Below are 20,609 nucleotides of genomic sequence, written 5' to 3' on the forward strand. Positions count from 1 at the left end.
CGGGGCGTGAGGGGCTCCGGCGGGCCGGGCGCGCGCCGCGGGGTTTTCGCCAGTACCCGCGGCCGTGCGCGGGCCGGAGCTCGCGCTGCCCTGCGCAGGTGCGCCCGCCGCGCCCGCCGCGCCCGCCCCAGCAGGAGCCCCGCGACGCCCGCGGCCTTGTCGCCGCGCCTCCGCCTCCCTTTCCTCTTCCGCCACCGCCTCCTCCGCGCCGCGCTCCGCCCGGATGGCCAGAGCTGTGCCGGAGAATGGCGGAGCGAGAGAGCGGTGGCCTGGGCGGGGGGGCCGCGTCCCCGCCGGCCGTCTCCCCGTTCCTGGGGTTGCACATCGCGTCGCCTCCCAATTTCAGGTGAGAGTCCCGCGCGCCCCCTGTCAGCTGAATCTGATTTGCCTTCCACCAGCGCAGCACGCGCGCACCGGCCCCGGGTGCGAGCCTCCCTCCTAGACAGAGCCCCGGACCCCGAGCCCCCCGAGCCCCCCGAGCCCCCCGAGCCTGGAGTCCAGACCCCGAGCCGCTGCGTCTCGTGGTGCCGCGGCCGCCGCCGTTCCTGCCCTCGGGCCGGAGGGCCTGAGCCGGGATCGGGGGAGGGCGCCGGGGCCGCCTGCCCGGGGGCTGCGGCGGGCCGGGTGGGGCTTTGCCTGTGCCCAGCCGAAGCCTCGGCGTGGAGACGGGAGCAGGCTGCCGCGCCCCGCCGGCCCCGGGTTCTTGGGGCGGCCGACCTCCTTGGTGTTGGGAGGAGGAGGTCGCGGGCCCCTTCCCGCCCCGCCTGACCTAACGCCCAGGCCGCCCGGGCACGATCCCGCGCTCTTGGGCCAGCACCGACCTTCCAGGCGTGTGTCTAGGTGCAGGAAACTCAGTATTTCCCGGGGGCCCGAGGCCCAGCCAGGGTCGGGAGCTTAGTTTGGAGAGCCAGAATAGCCAGGGCCATCGGGTGGGGGGGGTATCCAGGACCCTGGCCCGAACTCTCCTTCCACCCCGCCCCCCACCTGCTGTTGCTGTTAGGGAACTAGAAAGTGGGTTTCAGAGGAGGGAAGGGTGGGTTTTGTGGGGGCAGGGGTAGATGTCCCTGCCCTGTAATCCTGGCCCCCAGGTGGGGAGGAGGAAGAGGGGTGCAGCTGTGCAGGGCCTTGTGGAAGGGGGCTTAGAAAAGCCTCACTGCTTCTCCATCTAATGAGCTGGCGCCTTCCCCTCTCCCGGGGCCCCTACCCCAGGCAGGCCCCAGCTGGGCTATGGCGCCAGCCCCTTCTCTGACCAGGCGGTCGCTGACTCCCTGGCCCTCAGGTGGGCAGAGACCCCTGGGGATCTCTAATGGCATCATCAAGCCCAGGAACCTCCCCCACGGCCCTCAGCTGAGCTGGGGGGACCAGAGGGAGGGGTGCCAGATGGGGAAGGCCGAGGCGTAAGGCTCCACCTGCCATGACAGGCTGCCTGTGTGCCTGCCCCGCAGCCAGAGGGGCCTGGGTTCAAATCCTGCACCTGCCACTCCCTAGCTGCGGGACCTGAGCAGAGGTTTTCCTCCGAGTGCCGTCTGTGAAATGGGCTGGTTAATATGAATCCCTGCCTGGAAATGAGGTCATGCACACTAAATCATGGCATAGCAAGGGCGCCTCCTCCCTGCTAGCGGCCCTTTGTGTAGCTCGTAACTGCCCGGAGTCTTTCCCTGGCCTGTGAGTGGGGCTTGGCCCGCCCGTTTTAAAGGTGAGGGAGTTGAGAGGAAGGCAGAGTGGCTTGCCTCAGGACCTCGAGAGCACCAGTGGCTGAGGCTGGACTAGAACCCAGGTCCGGGTGTCTCTGTCCACTCCACCACCTGCCCCCACCTCTGGTCCAGAGCTCCTCATCCCCGCCCACCCCCGCCTGCGAATCTCACGGAGGCCCTAATGCGAGCAGCTGGCTAGATGCACACCAGCCCGGGAGTGTGTCCAACTCGGGGCCGGATGGGGTAAGGGCGACGGTCTACAAAAAGGGTAAGGCATGGCCTGGCCCTCAGGACAAGGCCAGCTTGTGGGAATAATAAGAGTCTGTGTCTCAAGACTCACAGGGCCTGTCCCGCCTGCTCTCACCACCCCCGCTGTCCTTTCCTTTGTCCCAGCACTTGGCCTCACTTGGTTTAACCCCAGACAGCTAGTGCTCTCCCCTGGCTCTCTGGTGGACTGATGGGCCCAGCTGGCCTGGGTCTGAACCCACCTAGCCTTCTTAATTGGGTGCTTAGCCCCCTGGGCCTCTCTTCCTTCTCCAAGTCGCTGGCTTTGAGCCCTGCTCAGAGCAGTCCTGGGTAAGGCGACACCTCCTGAGAGTTTCTTGAGCTACCAGAGCTGCGTTCGCACGGAGCTGTTCTTATTATCGTGTCTGTGCTCCTAGGCCCCGGCTCTGCTGTCAGCTCCTGGAAGGCACGAGGGGTCAGTACCTAAACACTTGTATCCTCGGTGCCTGGACTAGGTGCTCAGTAACTGTGTTGGTTTATTATTTCACTAAAGATAAAATCAGTGCAGGAGATCAGAGAATAACAGTGGTGAGTGCCAGACACTGGGGGTACTTGCTCAGCCCCGGCTCAGCCCCACGGGCTTCTGGGTGGCCAGGCAGCCAGGCCGCACTGTAGCCATGGAAAGAGAAGAGCGCTGCTCTGGTTTGCAGGTGAGGTGGCCAAGCTGAGATCTAAACCCAGGCAGTTTGATTTCGGAATCACCAGAAGAGAGCTGAGGGCTAGGGCGCTGGAGCAGACCTTGTGGAGGGGCCAGGGGGGAGGCACAGCGACTGTGCTCGTGGTTGTTTTAAATAGATATGTGTGGAGTCGTTGTTTTCTTTATTTCTTCTGATTATAGAAATGCTCCGAGTTACTTACCCTTGGATATGGTATTGGATGAGGGATTTCACTTATTTTACTTATGTCTGTATTGTTTGACTTCTTGTTTTTACAATGAGCATAGGTTACTTCTGGAAGTTACAAAATAAAGGAAACTAAGTTTAAGTGATATACATTCATTATTTTAAAAATTCTAGGAAAGAGAATTTAGAAATGAACACAGTGAATGAAATGGAGTTGGGTGGGTGGGGTGAAGGGGGTGGGACAGTCCACTGGGGGTCGGGGGTGCAGCTCAGGGAAAGCCCAGGAGCAGCTGAACTTGAGTGTGTGGAAAAAAAGTCACAGACCAAGAAAGACCTTAGAAATGAGCTCATCCAAACCAAGCCCCCATCCTTTGAGAGAGGTGGACATCAGAGAGGCTGAGTTGCTTTCCCAAGAACACACAGCATGTTGGTGGCATGGAGGGACGGAGCCTAGGCCTCATGACTCCCTGGGTGGGGATCTTTCTCCCCTACTGCCCTGCCTCTGGGATGAGAGATGAGGTCACGGAGAGGGGCAGGGCCTCCTTAGTTACCTGATCATAAGGCTGTACACACTTGGTGGATCCTTCATTCACTCAACAACTAATTACACTTTGCCAGAATCAACTGGAGAGCTACTCCAGAGGCACAGACATGGGCCTGGTCATCATGCAAGTAAAGATGTAGAGACAGACAGATAGACAGACAAGGCCTTACCAAACAGGCTGGTTGGTGTGGTGATGACTGGGCTGAGCAGGCCAGGAGAGTTCCCTGGAGGAAGAGCCATCTCAGGCCGGGCCTGGGATGAAGGGGCAGAGAGCAGCATGTGGAAGGGCTGGAGACAAGAGATTGGTGGCCTGTATTGGACGTCCAGTTGGGTGTGTATGGGGGAAGTGGGATGCGCAGGGACTTGTAGGCCACATTAGGACACTGGCCTTTTCACTGTGGGGCAAAGGGAGCCCTCAGGGCTTAGGTGGAGGATGGCAGCATCAGGCAGCTATCTTGGGACGGCCACTGTGGTTGCTGGATAGGGAATGGGTGGGGAGACAGGGAGTCCAGCAGGGACACTGGCCATCCTCTGGGAGGGAAGCTGGGATGTGGAGGAAGAGGTGAGCTGGGCAACTTGGCAAGGGGTGTGTATAAGGGCTGGAGGAGGGGCAGGGGTCCAGGGCAGTGCTGAGGCCCCGTGGGCTGCGGCGGTGCCCGATGAGAGACGTGGGGGTAGGGGAGGCGGTAAAGTCATCGAGGGGGCTGCTGAATTTGAGGTTGGTCATTGGGTGACCCAGGGTTCAAGCTGGCTTTGGGTGTGGCGCTCAGGGGAAAGGATCGCCCTACACCTGTTCAGCCAGACACGCTTGGGTGGGAGGATGGAGGGGGTGGAAAAGGATCTCCAGCCCGGAGCCCGGCAGGCTCAGCTTCCCCCGGACTGGACTTGGCCAGGGCGGGATTTCAGCTCCCGTTCTCTTTCAGAGCCCTCAAGTTGGTTTCTGGATTCCTGGGATGGGCTACATCCCAATTACAGCCTGAGGCCCAGGGGTCCCCACCACCACCCCTCTCAGGAATCCCACCCATCCCAGGATGCCATCGGAGTCCCTCAGCCCTGCTTGTGCACTCATTCAAAAAATATGTTGGCGTGTCTTCTGCATTGGCCTTTTCGAGGCCCTGGGGATTCAAGTGGCCGCCATATAGTTCCCGCCCATGGAGCCTCCAGTGCCCCCGCCAACCAGAACTGCCTGTGACCATAACGGGCGTGGCGCCTGCTGTGTGCAGGGTCTTGGGCCTTGTGCATGGCGGAGCAAGGCTGGGGAGCCAGTGCCCAGGCAAGTGTGACGGCCCCTGACCCCAGGGACCTTACAGTGCCAAGAGAGGGGAACTGGGCTGGGAGCATGGTGCTGGCGACCTGGGAAAGAGAGGGGAAAAGACCTCCCCACCACGTGTCCGTGTTAGAGCTTCTTTTCCTGTGTATGATTCATCATGATGAAAGCAGAGTTCCCAAAGCCTGCATGATGCTGCCTTTGCGCGATGGCCACGTTTGCCACCCCCTCCTCCGTGCTGAGTGGTTTGATTGTTTCCCCTGTTTGCTGTTATGATGAATAAATATCCTGTGTATGAAAGTTTTTCCACTTGTGGGAATGTTTCCCAAAAGTCAGTTCATTGGATCCTAGGGTTTTTTGTTTTGTTTTTTGTTTTTAACAAGAGAAGTTTTAAGTTTGCAGAGAATACAGAGTTCCCATATGCCACTCCCCTCGTACCCACAGTTGTCCTTATCGACGCTTTGCATTAGTGTGCTACCTTTGCAGCAGCTGATGAAGCAGCATTATCATTTACTGTTATCTGTGGCCCACAGCTTACATCAGGGCTCACTGGTGGTGTACAGTCCTCTGATTTAAGAAGAAATTATTCTAGTAACCCATGCACAGCCTCACATTCCCCCCTCTGACCTCAGGATCCCCACGTTCTGGCTGCATCTTGGCACCCGGTATGTGAGCAGACGCAACCCATGACACCCCAAGCAGGGGCTGTGCTTGGGACTCAGTTTCCCGGGTTGGATGTGGCCGTCACTGGGGTGTGGCTGTGGTGGGGAGGCACTTCCAGACCAAAGGGTCAGCCCCAGCCTGGCCCCGTGTGCCCGGAGGGAGGGTGGGGAGAGGGGATGCTGGGCCCGGTGCCCCCACCCCCCTCAGCCAGCGTGGTCTACCGGAATGCCCGGGCGTCCTGCCCGCCCTCTGCTGTGGGTGGGGACCCAGGATGCTGGGCTGGAGGGGACAGTCTTAGAGGTTTGGAAGGGGAACATTTGAAAGCCCAGGACGCCAGTGTTTCGTGCCATCAGCATGTACTCAGTACCTGCTGGGCACCACACGTGGCTGTTGAGGAGGAAAGACGTGGCTCCACCCCCAGGGACCCAGCCTCGGGGGCCCAGTGCCACCCGTAACCCAGAGGGAGCCTTTCCGCCAGCCATGGGCCGCGAGCGGCAGGGCAGAGGGTTGGGCCTGGGCAGGGAGCTCCGAGGAGGCTTCCTGGAGGAGGGGACACAACTGCTGGGGTGGGGGCGTGTGCAGGACGCGGTGGGAGGGGCAGATGATACACGCTGGCAGGGGAGGAAAGCCAGGGGAGGCCCTGCTGGCCCTTTGGGTCACAGGAGAGGATTTTGGCCTCTTTCCCTAACTCAGGGGATGCTTAGGAAGGGCTCGGAGCTGGGGAGGGAAGGCAGGAGCAGATTTGCATTTTGGTGCTGGTTTTGGCTCTCTGGTGGAGGGCGGCTGCAGGGCCACCAGGCAGCAGGGACCCTGCCGGTCAGCGCGGGTACAGTGGCCACCCCGAGGAAGCTTTGGGAGTCCAGCTCGGGGGGCCGCAGAGAGAGCCTCCCTGGCCCTGGAGCACGGGTGCGGCCCAAGGTCACCCACTGGTGGCTTCGCCTGCCCGTGGCCATCCAGGGACAGGCAGCCTCCAGATGGCCTCTGCAGAGCAGTGCCTGCTCAGAGGTGGCCTTGCTCAGCTAAAGCCCCAGAGCTTTACCCCATAACCTTTACTTCGCACACACTTCTCACTCAGCCTGAGAGTGAGCGGGAGCAGCAGATGAGGGCTAGGGCTGCTGCCATGGAAGCAAGGGGCACCAAGAAGCAGGACCGCGCGGGGTGAGGGGAAGGCATGGGGAAAGCAGCGAAGGCAAAGGCACTTGGTCCAGGGCCTCTTAGGAAGGCTCAGCTGGGAGTAAGGGGACGGGCATCTCAGAGAGCAGTCAGGGGCCTGCTTGGCCAGAGGGAACACTGGGGCGCCCAGAGCAGGAGGAGGGAAGGTCCGTGCAGGACGAGGGGCCTCGGGTACAGAGGTCAGCCCCCCAGGCCACAGAGGTCTCAGAGACCACAGCAGATGTTGTTATGGAAGAGACCCAGGCACCAGCGAGCCCAGGGGGCAGGCAGCTCTGCTCAGTGGGCAGGGCTGCCCCAGGAGGGCGGCTGCAGAAGTCTGCAGAGACCTGGAGGCCAGGAGCAGCCTAGAGCTCTTGCGCTCAGGCAAGGCGGAGTCGAGGGAACCCCCGCCCCTCCCCCTCCCCCCACAGTTGCTTTCCACGAGCCTGGAGGGACAACGGATCTGTTTTGCTTTCCCTCCAAAAGGGGCCTTGGGTCTCCCAAGCCTTTGCCAGGCAACTAAGAACACCTGGAGGAGAGGGAGGGGGGGCGGAGTCTGGGGGAACAGCGGCTTGCAGAGCGGACTCCTTGACCATTCAGCGCCGCCCCCTTGGCCCATGGAGTGACCTCCTCATAGCACTTTGCAGTTCACAAACAGTCGGCCCCATGAATCCTCACCAGCTCCCTTGAGGCAGGTAAGCAAGCCTGGCAGCCTCTGTCTCAGCCTTAGTGTATGTCATCTGTAAAATGGGCAAAATAAAACCCTCTGCCAGGGCTGTAGTGAGGATCAGGGGAGACACATGGCATAAGGTTGGTGGCCGGGCAGGGCAGCTGCTCAGGAGACAGAGCGGCCACTCCTTATAAGTGAAGGGTCCGAATTTGATCTGAGGCCTCCTGCTGCCAAGCCTGAGACGGTGAGCAGGCTCATTCCACCTCGCTAATGACAAGCTCCCAAGAAGTCTGATAAGGACCCCTCAGCCGCCCCGTGGAGCCACTGGTGCTCAGCTGGGCTCTCTGCCCCCAGCTCAGTGCTCTCACCGCTGCCCCATCAACCTCAGCCCCTCCTCTCCGGAGAGCAGTATACCTGGTCCCTGCCCACCCACACCAGCCATCCAAGGAAGTGGGAATGTGGGACGGTGCTGAGGGTGAGATGAGAGGAGAAGTGCCCAGCCCATGGCCACGCTGGACCCTGTGGGCCCTTCCCCTGACACTTGAGCTTGAGAGGAGAGGGTGGAGGCTGAGGATGTCCTTGGCTGACGCCGGCAGACGTGCACTGAGTTCCCACTGCCTGCAGGACCTCGCCAGCTCTGCCCCCCAGGAGCAATCAGACTGGAGTCGGGAGGGAGCGATGGGACATGCATTGAGCACCTGCTGTGTACAGGGTGGGGGACGCCTGGGGTGTGAGCTCCACGCACCAGTGTGGTGTTTCTGACGGAAGCCTCTCCTCTGTCTGCCCCACCCCACCGCCTCACTTCCAGACAGACGATGACACACCACGAGAGAGGTGATGACGGGCCAGTGAGGGTCTCCAGGAGGGCTGTAAGGGCTTCAAAGGAGTGAGCCCAAGTGCTGCCCTGGGGAGCCAGGAGAGCTTCCTGGAGGAGTGGGCCTGAACAGAGCCTTCTTCCAGCGAGTGTGGGTGAAGAGGCCGCCGCAGGCTCTGCGCCACACATTGGGTTACGGGGTGGGAGGCGGGGGCGTGAGCAAGGCACCCGCTCCGGAAGGGACTGACCAGTACTCGGGCAGTTGCACGTGGGGCTGGAGACCTTGAAGGCTAGTCTAAAAAGGCTGCTGCTGGCAGGGAGCCTTGGAGGGTTCTGGGCAGGATGGGGCTTCGGGCCGCTTTGCCTGATAGTGGCAGGTGGGGTGAAGGGGCTCAGGCATGGGGAGACTGGGGGGTCAGGCTTTTGCTGCATGATCTGGGAGGGCAGAGGCCACCAGGGGTCTGTGGGGGGCTGGAAGCAGGCTGGCTATGGGAGGAGGGGGAGGGGACACAGATCCACAGGGGTCACCAGCAGAGCACAGAGTGTCTGAGGCTCCCTGATGCTGTCTGGCTCCCAGGGTCTCCTCCCCGCGGCACTGGCCGTCTCAGGCCTCAGGCCAGGGTGGGAGGTGCCCCCTGCCCCACAAGGCTGAAGCAGGGCTGCCCTGGCTTCTGGCCCAGGCCCCCCTCCCGGCCTGCCACACACTTCCAGGCCAGCTGGCCCAGTCACCCCTCCATGGCCCTGGGAACTTCAACCCTGGGGCTCAGGTCCTAAGAGGCCCTTTCCCTGGCCAGACTCCCTCTAAGAATTCCCTCTCGGGGCCTTCCAGCTCTCACCCCCCAGGCTGCCCTCCCACCCCTGCTCCGAGGCACCCAATCACCGGCCTGCCCTTGGCCCTGGCTGTGGGGCCTCCTGCCCTCTAACTAGGCCCTTCCTGAGTCCTGAAGGCTGAGCCCTGGGGAGGGGAAGCGTTCCACCCTGCACCAGATGGGCGGTGGAGCAGCCCACACCCCACCGTCCACACCTCCTGACGGGTGAGGGGCCGAGCTCCTGGCAGGACAGACGGGCATCCTTCCTGGGAGCTCCCGCCACCCAGGCACGCCGAGTGTGGCTGGCCCTTTAAGCAGATCAGGGGCAGGCTTTTGGGGGACACATCCCAGATTTCTGCCATCTGCTTACAAGGCCAGGCCGGGAGGGGGCCCACGCAGCCCCCGCCGGGGCATTGGAAGGGCAGGTGGAGCCAGCAGCATTGATTGCAGTAACCAGATTCCACGGGGGAGGCGCAAGGGCCCGGGAGGGGGCTGCGGGCAGCCAGGGCAGCCTGGCCTCAGGAGGAGCCGGCCCGCCAGCAGCCGCTGCCTCTCTCCAGCCCCATCTATTTTTAATGAGCTCCCCGTGCTGCTGCAGCAGCGGGACACAGAGAGGCAGGCCCCGGCGGCGGAGCCACAGCACCCAGCCCTGCCCTGAGCTCCAGCCCCCCGACCCTTCTGGCATGAGAGGGTGGGCCTGGGGCCCCCCAGCCCCCCGGCCGGGCAGGGCTCTTCATGCAGCTGCTGCTGAAGATGGATCCCAGCCCCAACAATGACAGCTGGTTGGAGGATCAGTGGGAGCACTGGTACGGGGCGCGGGGGTGCAGGGCACAGAGTGTGGTGAGAGGCAGGGGGTGCCTCCTAGATTCTCCTGGGGGCTGGCCCACCACTTTTCCTGGATGACCTTGGACTAGGGTGCCTCCCTTTGTCTGTGCCTCAGTCTCCTGGTCTTATTTAAGAAAATGCTCAGAGAGTCTCCTGACTTCCCAGCTGACCCGCCCAAATCAGAGTGGGTACCCCGGGCTGAGGGTGGGGGCAGGGGGTTCAGGGGAGCCATTTAGGGTTCTGGAGGTGAAGTGTTCTGTCCATATCCGGAGCTCACACCTCCAGCCCCAGCCTGTGCGGCCTCCTGTTCAGGGCCCAGGTACCGGGGCAGGGAGATTTTGTGTTTGAAGAGATGAGGCCAAGAGCCCAACACGAAGGCCCTGCCTCTAATGGGACATGCCACATTTCCCTTCCTGTAGCGCCAGGGCCCAAGCACTGTGGGTCTTCCTGGGTTGGTGGACGTGGCGCCTTCCTCTGAGGCTGGGGACGGCCTTGACTCTCTCCACCTGTCTGCTGGCACCTCGGGTCTTACACAGGGAGCCCCCTTCCTCCTGGCATCCCTTGGAGGCTCTTCTCAACTGTCTCCACCCTCCCTGGGTGAGCGGGAGTCGGTACCTGCCTTGACCCTGGGAGGCATTTCTCGCAGCTTAGGCTCTGACCAGCTGGCCCTTCAGACCCTGCCTCATGGTTGGCACCAAGATGGGCACCTCCCAGCTGAGAGGCACAGCCGTAACCCGGCACCTCCCCTTCCACCCTTGGCATAGCTCCCAGTCTCATTCCTTGCCTGTTAGGTGCCTCTCAGGATTGGCACAGGCAGACAGTGCCACCGTTGGGGGCTGTAACCTCTCTTCCAGGGGCTAGCTCTTGGAAGAAGTGATGGGGAGACGTCACGGGCTTAGCCGTCCCCCTGGGGTATAACTTTGGCTTCCTGTCCCCACCAGGCTCACCCATGACATCAGCCTGGAGGAGTTTGAGGATGAAGACCTCTCGGAGATCACCGATGAGTGTGGCATTAGCCTGCAGTGCAAAGACACTCTGTCCTTACGGGTAAGGGTGAGCCCCCATGAGTGCGTGAGTGTGGTGGCAGGATGAGCAGGATGAGAGTAGGGGCCTCCCTGTTCCTGCAGGGGGGGCGTTCAGCACCTGCACAGGGGCTCCTCAAGTCAGTCAACTTGCAGGAACATCCAGTCCAATGCTTGGCATCTTGGGTGCTCAATCAGAATCTTGTGTTTTATGTTTGCCAAGAGCTAAGGCAGGAGCAAAAAGGGAGCGGGCAAGAGGTCTTGGACTCTTGGACAGTCGAAATTAGGACTGACTACTGTCAATCCTTTGGAGAGCAGCACTGGCAGAGGGCCTGAGGCAGAGCAGGGTGGAGTCTGGTGGAACCTGCAGTGCCTGGGTGGAAAGAGGAGCCAGGGCCCTCTTGGAATTCCTCCCCTGGTTGCCCGCTGCCACTGCACCAGGCCACACTGCATGGTCGCCCAGACTCTCTCCAGCCCCCTAGCCATAACGGCCCCCACGGGGGAGTTAGCACAGCATCCTTGCTGCTTTGGGTCCCTTGGCTTTGCCACAGGACAGATGGGTCTCTCTTGTCCCCAGGGTTCAGGATCCTGCCGGGAGGTCCTCTGACAGCCGGGGAGCCTGGGTCAGACCCTGCTCCCCCTGTGTCTTTTCAGAACAAGAGGAAGGGGTCAGTTAGCCGGGAAATGGGAGGTGAACACAGGGCTGGGCTGTAGAGCCCAGAGCTTCTCTTAGCCCCCGAGAAGGGTGGGGACCTAGGGTAGACATGGGATTAGGAGTGTGGTCAGCAAGGCAGAGCTGCAGTGCGAGTTGGGGGTCCAGGGCTGTCTCTCTTGACCTCCTGCTTCTTCTAGAGTTTCTGTTAAGATCTGCCAGGCAAGAGAAAACTGAGGGGTGAAGATACCCCCTCCCCCAGTACCTCCCACCTAAACTTTCCACTCTCCGGCAGGCCAGAAGGGGTGGAGGCAGAGGCCACTTCTTCTGGACTTGGAGAACGGGCCCTGGGCCCTGGCATAGCTTCTCTAAGGTCACCTGCTCTGGACCCTCACACCGAGCCTTGGAGGGGGCGACCCCCCCCAGCAGGGGCCTCAGGCAGCACTAGCCAGGCGGGCAGTCACCCCCGGCGGCCTCAGGCGGGCCCCAGGGGCCGCCACACCCTTGCTCTGCAAAGCTGGGAAGCAGGCCTGCTGGCCCCAGTTAACTGGACAGGGACGGGACACCCCCCCCCCCCCCCGCCTGCAGAACTAGCACCGGGCAGGGTTGCGCGGCGGGAAAATCGCCGGCGGGGGCCTCGGCCGGCGCCGAGTGGGGGCGGCGGGGAGGGAGGGGCGTCCCCGCCGCCGCGCAGGTCGCTGTGCGCACTGCGGCCCTCCCGCACCCCCGCCCGCCGACGCGCGGCCTCCTCACGGCCCCCGCCGTCGAAAGTCAGCCGTGTCCCCCGCCCCCCACCTCCAGCTTTCTCCCCTGTGGAGCGCGAACCCCTGGGCGACCCCCGGTCCCCATGGCAACAGCGGCGCCCTCAGTCTGGGCTCGGCTTACAAGCCGAGTGAGGTCACCGCGTTGCCAAGGGAACTGGAGGGCGTAGGGAGGCCGGACTTGGGGAAGCGAGAGTGGGGTGGGGGGGCGGAAGAAGTTTGGACTGTCAGAGCCTCCGACCCGAGCCGGGGAGAGAAGGGCGGCGGGCTCGCGGCGCTGCGTCCTCTCCCCCCCGTCCGCGACCGCGGAATGGACTCGCCCGGCCGGCGCGCGGGGGCGGTGCGCAGCGGGCCCGGCGCCGCCCCGCCCCCTGACGCTGCCGCCGCCCCGCCCCCTGACGTGCTCCGCCCGCGCCGCGCAGCCCCCGCGCGCCGGGCTGCTGTCTGGGGGCGGCGGCGCGGGCAGCCGGCTGCAGGCCGAGATGCTGCAGATGGACCTGATCGACGCGGCGGGGGACACCCCCGGCGCCGACGACGACGACGAGGACGACGAGCTGGAGCGCGCGGCGCGGCGGCCGGGAGCGGGGCCGCCCGAGACCGAGTCGGGCCAGGAGCCGGCGCCCCGCGTCCAGAGCCAGGGCCCGGGCCCGGGCAGCGGGGACACGTACCGGCCCAAGAGGCCCACCACGCTCAACCTCTTCCCACAGGTGCCGCGCTCTCAGGTGGGCGCGCGGCGTGGGGCGCCCTGGGCCGGGGCTCGGGGAGGGGCGAGGCGGACTGCGGAGGGGTCTCGGGCCGGGGGAAAGTCAGCCGGTCTGCTGCCGGCTCTTGGGCCACCCAGGGCGGTGGGATCTGTCCTGGGGCAGGGGCTGAATGCCGTGGCTGGGCTCGGAAGCCTGGGGAGGGGTGAGGAGGGGCGGGCTGGTAGGGGCAGTGGCGGGGTTGGGGGCTAAGAGAACTGGGCTGAGGGCTTGGGAGGGTCTGGAGCTGTGGCCCTCAGGCTGGAAGGGGGCTTCCCCGTTCCGGGGGAAAGTGGTTAGGGTAGGGGAAGGACGTGGGAGGTTGTGGAGCATCGGCACAGGGAGCGCAGGAACAGCCGCCAGTGCATAACAGGGCGGCTAGAACTCCCAGGGGGGAAGGGGGAGTTGGAGCTGCGCGGCTGAGTTGGGGGCCTTGGGCCCCTTGCCTGGGTGGCTGGATGCCAAGGAAGGCGGAGGGGGTGGGGGAGAGCGACTGTGGCCCTTTGTCTTGCAGACCCAGTCAGGAGAGGCATAGAGAGGGAGCTCCTGGGAGGGGCTGTTGGTGGATGGTGCAGGGGCTGCGGGGAAAGGGCTGGTCCCCTCCCAGCGTCCTCTGGAATGGGTTTTGGCCCCCGGACCCCTGAATGTGAGGCTGGTGGGAGCTGCTGAGGATGTTCCCAGGGGAGGGGGCCTGAGTTGGTAGTAGGGAGCCTTGTATGCAGGCCTTGCCCAGGGGTCCTGAGGGGCGAACAACATGGCATGAGCAGCCAGGAAGGAGGGCAAATGACAATTACACGTGTCATTCCTCAGCCATGTACTGCTACGGGGAGACAACGATGTTATGGATTTGTCACTTGGATGAGCCATCCCAGACCCCCTGGCAAGCTGCTGGGAGACTCTTCCCCATGCTTTTTTTTCAGGCTCTGCCAGAACATTCCTGCCCCTCCCCACAGCCATAGCGTCCTGAGCTCCAGGACAGGGATCACCCTGTCTTGTGCTAAAATTGAGCACTCACATGTAAATCCTTAGTTTCTGGGACCGGCAGTTTGGCTTTGTCCCCAGAGCACCCACTTTGCCCTCCAACTTCTCCTTCACTCACCACCATGCAGCCATTGGCCATTTTTGTCAAGGCTGATAGGAGCATCTCCTTGGCCCCGGAAGGGAGGTCTGCTGGGCCTGGCTGGAAGGCTTCAGAGAAGGGTTGGGGCTGGAGGGAGCTGAGGCCTTGGGCAGGCTGGGGTGGGGGTGGGCAGCAGACTGCCAGGGGAGGCCCAGTTGGGGCAGGGCAGGGCCTCCCGCTGCCGGGCACTGCTGACCACGCCTGCCATAAGGGCCCTTTGTTCCCTGCCCAGGACACGCTGAACAATAATTCTCTGGGCAAGAAGCACAGCTGGCAGGATCGGGTGTCTCGGTCATCCTCTCCCCTGAAGACAGGTAAGCCAGGCCCTTTCCCTTTCCTGGACCCCATCTTGCCCTAACTCAGCCCTCAGCTCCGAGAGCAAACCCAGCAGTCCCGAGCAGAGGTAAAGTGCCCGTCCCGCAGCCCGAGCAAGCCCTTCTGGGGCTGAGGTCAGCTGGGGCGTGGTATGAGTGGCCTGGCCCGGAGCCTCCCCAGGGCCTGCTGCTAGGGGACAAGCTCCTGGGGTGGAGCTGCTGCGGAGGAGCGAGCTGGGAGCATGGGGGCGAGGGCCAGGGCTCCTGCCTCCAGCGCCGACCTGCTGCTCCCCAGGGGAACAGACCCCGCCGCACGAGCACATCTGCCTGAGTGATGAGCTGCCGCCCCCGGGCAGCCCCGCCCCCACCAAGGACCGAGGCACCTCTACCGACAGCCCCTGTCGCCGCAGCGCCGCCACCCAGATGGCGCCTCCGGGAGGCCCCCCCGCCGCCCCTGCCGGTGGACGAGGCCACTCACATCGAGACCGCATCCACTACCAGGCAGACGTGCGGCTGGAGGCCACCGAGGAGATCTACCTGACCCCCGTGCAGCGGCCCCCAGACCCCGTGGAGCCCACCTCGGCCTTCCTCCCGCCAGCCGAGAGCAGAATGTCGGTCAGCTCCGACCCCGACCCCGCTGCCTACCCCTCAGCCACCGGGAGGCCGCACCCCTCCATAAGCGAGGAGGACGAGGGCTTCGACTGCCTCTCATCTCCTGAGCGCGCCGCGCCGCCCGGCGGAAGGTGGCCGGGGAGCCTGGGCGAGCCGCCGCCTCGGGCCTCGCTGAGCTCGGACCCCAGCGCCCTGTCCTACGACTCAGTCAAGTACACGCTGGTGGTGGATGAGCATGCGCAGCTGGAGCTGCTGAGCCTGCGGCCATGCTTTGGCGACTACAGCGACGAGAGCGACTCGGCCACCGTCTACGACAACTGCGCCTCTGCCTCCTCACCCTACGAGTCGGCCATCGGTGAGGAGTATGAGGAGGCCCTCCGGCCCCGGCCCCCCACCTGCCTCTCCGAGGACTCCACACCGGATGAGCCTGATGTCCACTTCTCCAAGAAGTTCCTGAACGTCTTCATGAGCGGCCGTTCTCGCTCCTCTAGTGAGTCGGCGAGGGAGAAGCATTTGGGGGTTCCCTGGGTGGGGAGACTCAAAATGAAGGGTGTTCCTGGGGGGTGGCCTCGGGCCCCATCCAGCTGCAGACATCAGGCCTGAGCGCTTGTGCCTGCCCAGGGCCCCGCCTCCAGCCCCGAACACCCCACAGGTGCCGAGTCCTTCGGGCTGTTCTCCTGCGTCATCAATGGGGAGGAGCAGCAGCAGACCCACCGGGCCATCTTCAGGTGAGGCCTGGGCCTTGGTGCGGCTGCACAGGGCAGCAGCTGGGCCTCCCCCTGCCACCCTGCACACCGCAGGCCAAAGCCCGAGCCCCTTTAGCCCTCATGCATCCCCCCCAGCCCGGGGTGCAGGGGCCGCCCTCTAGAACGCTGAGGAGAGGGGTGGGGGCATCACGCTGGTGGGGCCTGGGTGGCCAGAGAGACAAGGCCTGAGCACACCCCAAGCCCCCACCTGAGCCCACCCCTCCAGACGGAGGCGTCCGCCTCCCCACAGCCCCTCCCACTGCTCTCAGGGGCCGAGGTCACCCCCCAATACTGGGGGCACAGCTCGCTTCCTGGGTCGGCCTGGGGAGATGCTTTGCGAATGTTTACTGCACCCACGACGGGACGCAGCGCCCTGGCCCAGGCAGGGGCAGGTACAGGCTGGCTGGGAGGCCCTGGCGGTGCTGTTCCTCAGGGGCTCATGGGGTCCAGGTTTGTGCCTCGACACGAAGACGAGCTGGAGCTGGAGGTGGATGACCCGCTGCTGGTGGGGCTGCAGGCCGAGGACTACTGGTACGAGGCCTACAACATGCGCACAGGCGCCCGGGGTGTCTTCCCCGCCTACTACGCCATCGAGGTCGCCAAGGAGCCTGAGCACCTGGCAGGTAGCCACCTGTCCCCACTCGGCACCCGCGCCCACCCTGCCCCTCTCCTGGGCGGTGCAAGCTCCACTCTGCCTTTCCTTTTCCTATTAAGTTTAAATTCGCTACTTGGAAGTAACTTCAAGCTTACAGGACAGTCACAAAAACCATACACACCCCATATGACGAACTCTGCCCACCGGTACACACATCCGCTAATTCTACCATTTCGCCTCATTTGCCGTGTTGTCCTATCAGTCTGTCCACTCTCAACCCGTTTTCTGGGCACCAGAGCATAGATTTAGGGGCCACGTTAACGCTCAGTGCATTCCTAAGAACAAGGACATTCCTTATTTTTCCTACCTTAAGTGTAGTTGTTAAATGCGAGAAATTTAACATTGATATAAACTTACAGACCATATTTCAGTTTTTTCATATGTCCCAATAAAGTCCCTTTGCGCCTTCTCTCCTGTTAGCTCCCATCCGGGCCTTTGTCACTGCCTCTTTAGTTGCTCTTCACATATAAATACATAATTGTGGGAACATATACACAACGTCATCACATTCTCACCACCTTCCACTGCTAAAACTCACCTGTCTCCCCAAAAGAGACCCTACATTCATTTTGCATTAACACCCCATCCCCCCGCCTCTGGCCCTGGCCGCCTCTCCTCTAATTTCTGTCTCTGTGGGTTGGCATATTTCCTGAAATCTTTGTGGTTACCACGGGGCTTAAATCTAACACCCTAAATCTATACCAGTTTTGTTTGCTTTGACGGCAACTTAATTTCAATCATGTATCTGAACGAAGTTCCCAGGCTCCTCCATCTCTCCGCTTTTATATAGTTCTTGTCACAAACTACACGTAATGAGTCCCAAATCACTGATTTCCTGTACATTTTACGCAGCTCTCCTTTGCTCTCAGGCCCTCCGGGGGGGGGGGGGGCTGAGCCGGGGTGACGAGTCCCCTCCCACAGTGAGCCGGGACCCGCGGGGCTGCGGCACCCTCTGCTGCTCTGTCACTCCTCGGGCGTCCCAATGGCCCCCGCGCTGCCAGCCCTCCCCTCCTCACCGCACACTTGCCTTCCAGCCCTGGCCAGAACCAGCGACTGGGTGGACCAGTTCCGGGTGAAGTTCCTGGGCTCGGTTCAGGTCCCCTACCACAAAGGCAACGATGTCCTCTGTGCTGCTATGCAGAAGGTACAGGCCCCTGTCCTGCTCTCCTCTCGGTGGACTGGCCACTCCCCACCCCTCCCAGGCGGGAGGGACGCCGGTGCCTAGAGGCAGTGGCGGTAGGGAACCACGCAGGCCTGACGCGGCCTCGGCCTCGCCCGCAGATCGCCACCAGCCGCCGGCTCACCGTGCACTTCAACCCGCCCTCCAGCTGCGTCCTGGAGATCAGCGTGCGGGGGCTGAAGATCGGCGTCCAGACTGAGGACGCCCCGGAGCCCCAGGTGACGCCCCAACCTCCCTCCCGGGGCCCCAGCCCAGCCTCCTGCAGGCTGGTGACCATCCGCTCGCTTCTCTTCTCCCTTCTGCAGGGGAATAAATGTAGCCACTTTTTCCAGTTAAAAAACATCTCTTTCTGTGGATACCATCCAAAGAACAACAAGTAAGTAGGAAGGGGGCGGAGGCATCAATGGAAGGTGGGCGCCGCTGCGGGTGGGTGTGAGTCCGCGAGTGTCCTTGCAGCGTCAGCCCTGCCCCCGCCCATGGACCGCTGCCCCCCCCCCCAGGTACTTTGGGTTCATCACCAAGCACCCCGCTGACCACCGCTTCGCCTGCCACGTCTTTGTGTCTGAAGAGTCCACCAAGGCCCTGGCCGAGTCCGTGGGGTATGTGTGCCTGCGCCCTGCTGAGCCCCCCACAGCCTCGGGCCCTCCTGCACTCCCACCCCCTGCCCCCGCTGTGCCCCCGCTGTGCCCCCTGCAGCTCGGGCACCTGTCCCCAGCTCGCAGTTCAGGGGCCTGAAGGGAGGGCTGGGTGGTGCTGACTGCCTTCCACGCCGTATGGCTGCTGGGCCCTTTCTTCAGACGCAGTCCTACTCGCACGCTCAGCTCAGAGCACCCAGTTCGCCAGTGGCTGTGACTGGAGAGCCCCCAAGGCTCTGATCTGAAAGCCCTGGGTAGAGGTCCTGTCTCCCCTCCATGCTTCCTCCACCGGCGCCCCACATTCCTGCCTTCTGCTTCCAGGCGAGCGTTTCAGCAGTTCTACAAGCAGTTCGTGGAGTACACCTGCCCCACGGAAGACATCTACCTGGAGTAGCCGTGCTGCCCACCTTCTGCGCCCAGGCCCCAGGCCCGTGTCGGGACAGCTGGCTGCTGGCGGGAGGTGGCACTGCTTGAGGAGGGCCCCACCCCCACCGTGCGATGGGGCAGTGGGGATGGCTGGCTGGGGTGGGGGAGGGTGGGGGTTACGGGGAGAGGCAAATGCAGTTTATTGTAATATATGGGAGTAGATTCACCTATGGAGGGCAGAGCGGGCTGCCTGGGGACAGAGAGGGGCTGGGGCTGGGGGTGGCTAGGAGCAGAGGGTCCAGGTCTCCTGGCTGATGGCCCCTGCCTTGACCCCATCCCTGCCACCAACAAGTGCCCACACCGCCCCTACTCCCAGCCCCCCACTGAAGAGCCCTGAGCTGAGGCCCAGCCTGGCCACTTCCTGGGGACTCTGCAGTGAGGAAATGGCAGCTGGGGGGAGGGAGGACCTTGACCTTAGCGTGGTCATTCGGGTGGCCTTGGGATGTTTCACCTCCTGCCTGGCTGGCCCCTGGCCAGCCTAGGACCTCGGCAGGGCAGGGACGGGCTGCAGCAGGGCTGGCCTGGCAGGGAAAGGAGCCCCTCCACGGGCCCAGGGCAGCGAGTCTCAAGGCTGCGCACCTCCGGCCTTGTCACCCCAGCCACAACTATTAAAGTGCCATTTCCCGTCTGGACCACAGTGGGCGTGTCTGTGCCGACCCCCCCCCCCCCCCCCGCAGCCCCCTGAGGCAGGGACGCAAGCCCTTGCTGCACAGAACAGCTTTATACAGCCTGTCACGGGGCATCGGAGTAGTACTCGGCCATGTCGGGCCCGTCCCGCTTGCGCTGCTGCGCCCGGGAGAGCAGGGGCCGGGGCCCCCGCGGCCGGAGGTGCTTGGGTCGGATCCCGTAGTCTGCAGAGAGAAGGGGCGAGGGCGGGGGTCCCCCTGAGCATTTGCAGGTTGGGGTGTGGAGACCCCAGAGGCCCGGCAGGGTGCAGGGGAGGAGAGCTCCTACCATCTCCCAGGCCGGGAAGCGGCCCCGACAGCTCCAGGGGGGCTGAAAACTCGTCCGGAACAGACGGCTGCAGCCTGCGGGAGAGGTGGGGTGCTCAGCGCTGGCCCCAGGGCCCCGAAGGCTCTTCCGCCACCCCCGGTGCCTCCTTGAGGACGGGGAAGTGGCCGGCGTGCCAGGCAGCCCTGGGACACCTGGACGATGGGCCGCCTCATCTCCAGGAGAGCCCCCACCTTCCGGGCCCCCCGCCGGGAGTCACCTCAGGGGCTGGGGACCAAGGAGTGCAGCTGCCAAGAGGAGGCAGAGGAGGAACAGGCTCAGCCCGGCCCTGGGGTGCGGCGCCCCCGGCATGGCGAGCACCATCTCGGGTGGGGCCCTGACTGCGGTGCCCACCCCTCCCCCGGCAGGACGGAACCTGCCCAAGCCTGGGGACCACCTCACAAAGGCCCAGGTTCCGGGGCAGCAGCTCAGGTGGCGTCTGCCGGTGGCGCAGGCGACCACAGGTGCCTGGGGCAGATGCTGCAGCGCCACCGCCCAAGGGCCAGGGGCAGAGCTTGGAGCAGATCCCGGTTTGGTCCCCCCCTTGCCTTTGGTGGTCGCTGAGGCCCTGTGAGCGGGCAGGTGGGGCCCAGGAGGGGTGTCAGCGTCCTGAGGGCAGGGATATGGTGTCCACTGCAGGATCCTAGCGTTGACCCGAACAGGTGCTCAATAAACTGAGTGGCAGAGCCTGCGGACTGCAGCCCTTCTTCTTGGGCTCCTCGGCTCCTGGCGCTGCCCCTTTTTTGGCAGTTCAAGCCTGTCCCTCCTGACCCCTGGGGGCATCTAACACACCCCTGTGGCCGCTCAGACCCTGTGGGCTGAGCCCAGGGTCTGGTTTTGGTTACCCAGGTGCGGGAGAGCTGGCCCACGCTGCGGGTGCTGAGGCCCAGAGGGTGGCCCCATGCTCGCAGTCCCGGCCCACCCGGGCAACCCTGGGCCCAGTCTCCACCATGCTCACCCACGGCCTCCTCTCCCGCCCCTCCCTCTGGTGTCCTGTGGACCTCTCACTTCCCACAAGCCTGTGTCCTCTGCCCCATGGGTGCTGACCCTGCCTGGAACCCGGGAGTCCCCATGTGCTCCACCTAACTCCAACAGCCCTGCCCTGGCCCTTCCTGCCTCCCACTCACAGTACCTCCCACCTCCCTCTCCCCCAGCCCCCACTGGCTGCTAAGGGTAGACCCCGCCTCTCCC

At 63.5% G+C, this 20,609-nt stretch overlaps 2 protein-coding genes across 5 annotated transcripts; one reads left to right on the plus strand and one right to left on the minus strand.

Moving 5' to 3' along the window:
• The first annotated feature begins 203 nt into the window (after window positions 1–203).
• On the plus strand, window positions 204–19,060 carry MAPK8IP1 (mitogen-activated protein kinase 8 interacting protein 1). 4 transcript variants are annotated; one of them, XM_077114509.1, is made up of 12 exons: window positions 206–346; window positions 10,507–10,612; window positions 12,423–12,722; window positions 14,093–14,174; window positions 14,470–15,276; window positions 15,439–15,514; window positions 15,983–16,155; window positions 17,222–17,331; window positions 17,469–17,585; window positions 17,673–17,743; window positions 17,868–17,966; window positions 18,324–19,060. In XM_077114509.1, the coding sequence occupies exons 1-12, from the start codon at window positions 246–248 to the stop codon at window positions 18,394–18,396; spliced, it is 2,115 nt and encodes a 704-aa protein (XP_076970624.1). In that variant the 5' UTR covers window positions 206–245; the 3' UTR covers window positions 18,397–19,060. The 4 variants fall into 4 exon arrangements, with proteins under 4 accessions (XP_076970622.1, XP_076970624.1, XP_076970623.1 ...); XM_077114510.1 differs by lacking the exon at window positions 206–346 and adding an exon at window positions 9,241–9,546; XM_077114507.1 differs by having other exon boundaries at window positions 204–346; window positions 17,469–17,743.
• A 74-nt stretch (window positions 19,061–19,134) lies between these two features.
• FREY1 (Frey regulator of sperm-oocyte fusion 1) lies at window positions 19,135–19,806 on the minus strand. Its single transcript, XM_077114517.1, has 3 exons — window positions 19,639–19,806; window positions 19,383–19,456; window positions 19,135–19,279 (listed from the first exon to the last, which is right to left on the minus strand). Exons 1-3 carry the CDS (start codon window positions 19,740–19,742, stop codon window positions 19,161–19,163), a joined length of 297 nt encoding a protein of 98 aa, XP_076970632.1. The 5' UTR covers window positions 19,743–19,806; the 3' UTR covers window positions 19,135–19,160.
• Between the last annotated feature and the right edge of the window lie 803 nt (window positions 19,807–20,609).

Source organism: Tamandua tetradactyla, chromosome 8 (assembly GCF_023851605.1).
Source record: "Tamandua tetradactyla isolate mTamTet1 chromosome 8, mTamTet1.pri, whole genome shotgun sequence".
NCBI lineage: Eukaryota > Metazoa > Chordata > Mammalia > Pilosa > Myrmecophagidae > Tamandua > Tamandua tetradactyla.

Bases quoted from the DNA above. Each gene is read 5' to 3' on its own strand.
- MAPK8IP1 (XM_077114507.1), top strand. From the start codon at position 246: ATGGCGGAGCGAGAGAGCGGTGGCCTGGGCGGGGGGGCCGCGTCCCCG. The intron at 12,723-14,092 runs GTGGGCGCGCGG...TTCCCTGCCCAG, and splicing joins CACAGGTGCCGCGCTCTCAG to GACACGCTGAACAATAATTC. The intron at 15,515-15,982 runs GTGAGGCCTGGG...CATGGGGTCCAG, and splicing joins ACCCACCGGGCCATCTTCAG to GTTTGTGCCTCGACACGAAG.
- FREY1 (XM_077114517.1), bottom strand. From the start codon at position 19,742: ATGGTGCTCGCCATGCCGGGGGCGCCGCACCCCAGGGCCGGGCTGAGC. The intron at 19,457-19,638 runs GTGACTCCCGGC...CCTCTCCCGCAG, and splicing joins CTTGGTCCCCAGCCCCTGAG to GCTGCAGCCGTCTGTTCCGG. The intron at 19,280-19,382 runs GTAGGAGCTCTC...TTCTCTCTGCAG, and splicing joins GCTTCCCGGCCTGGGAGATG to ACTACGGGATCCGACCCAAG.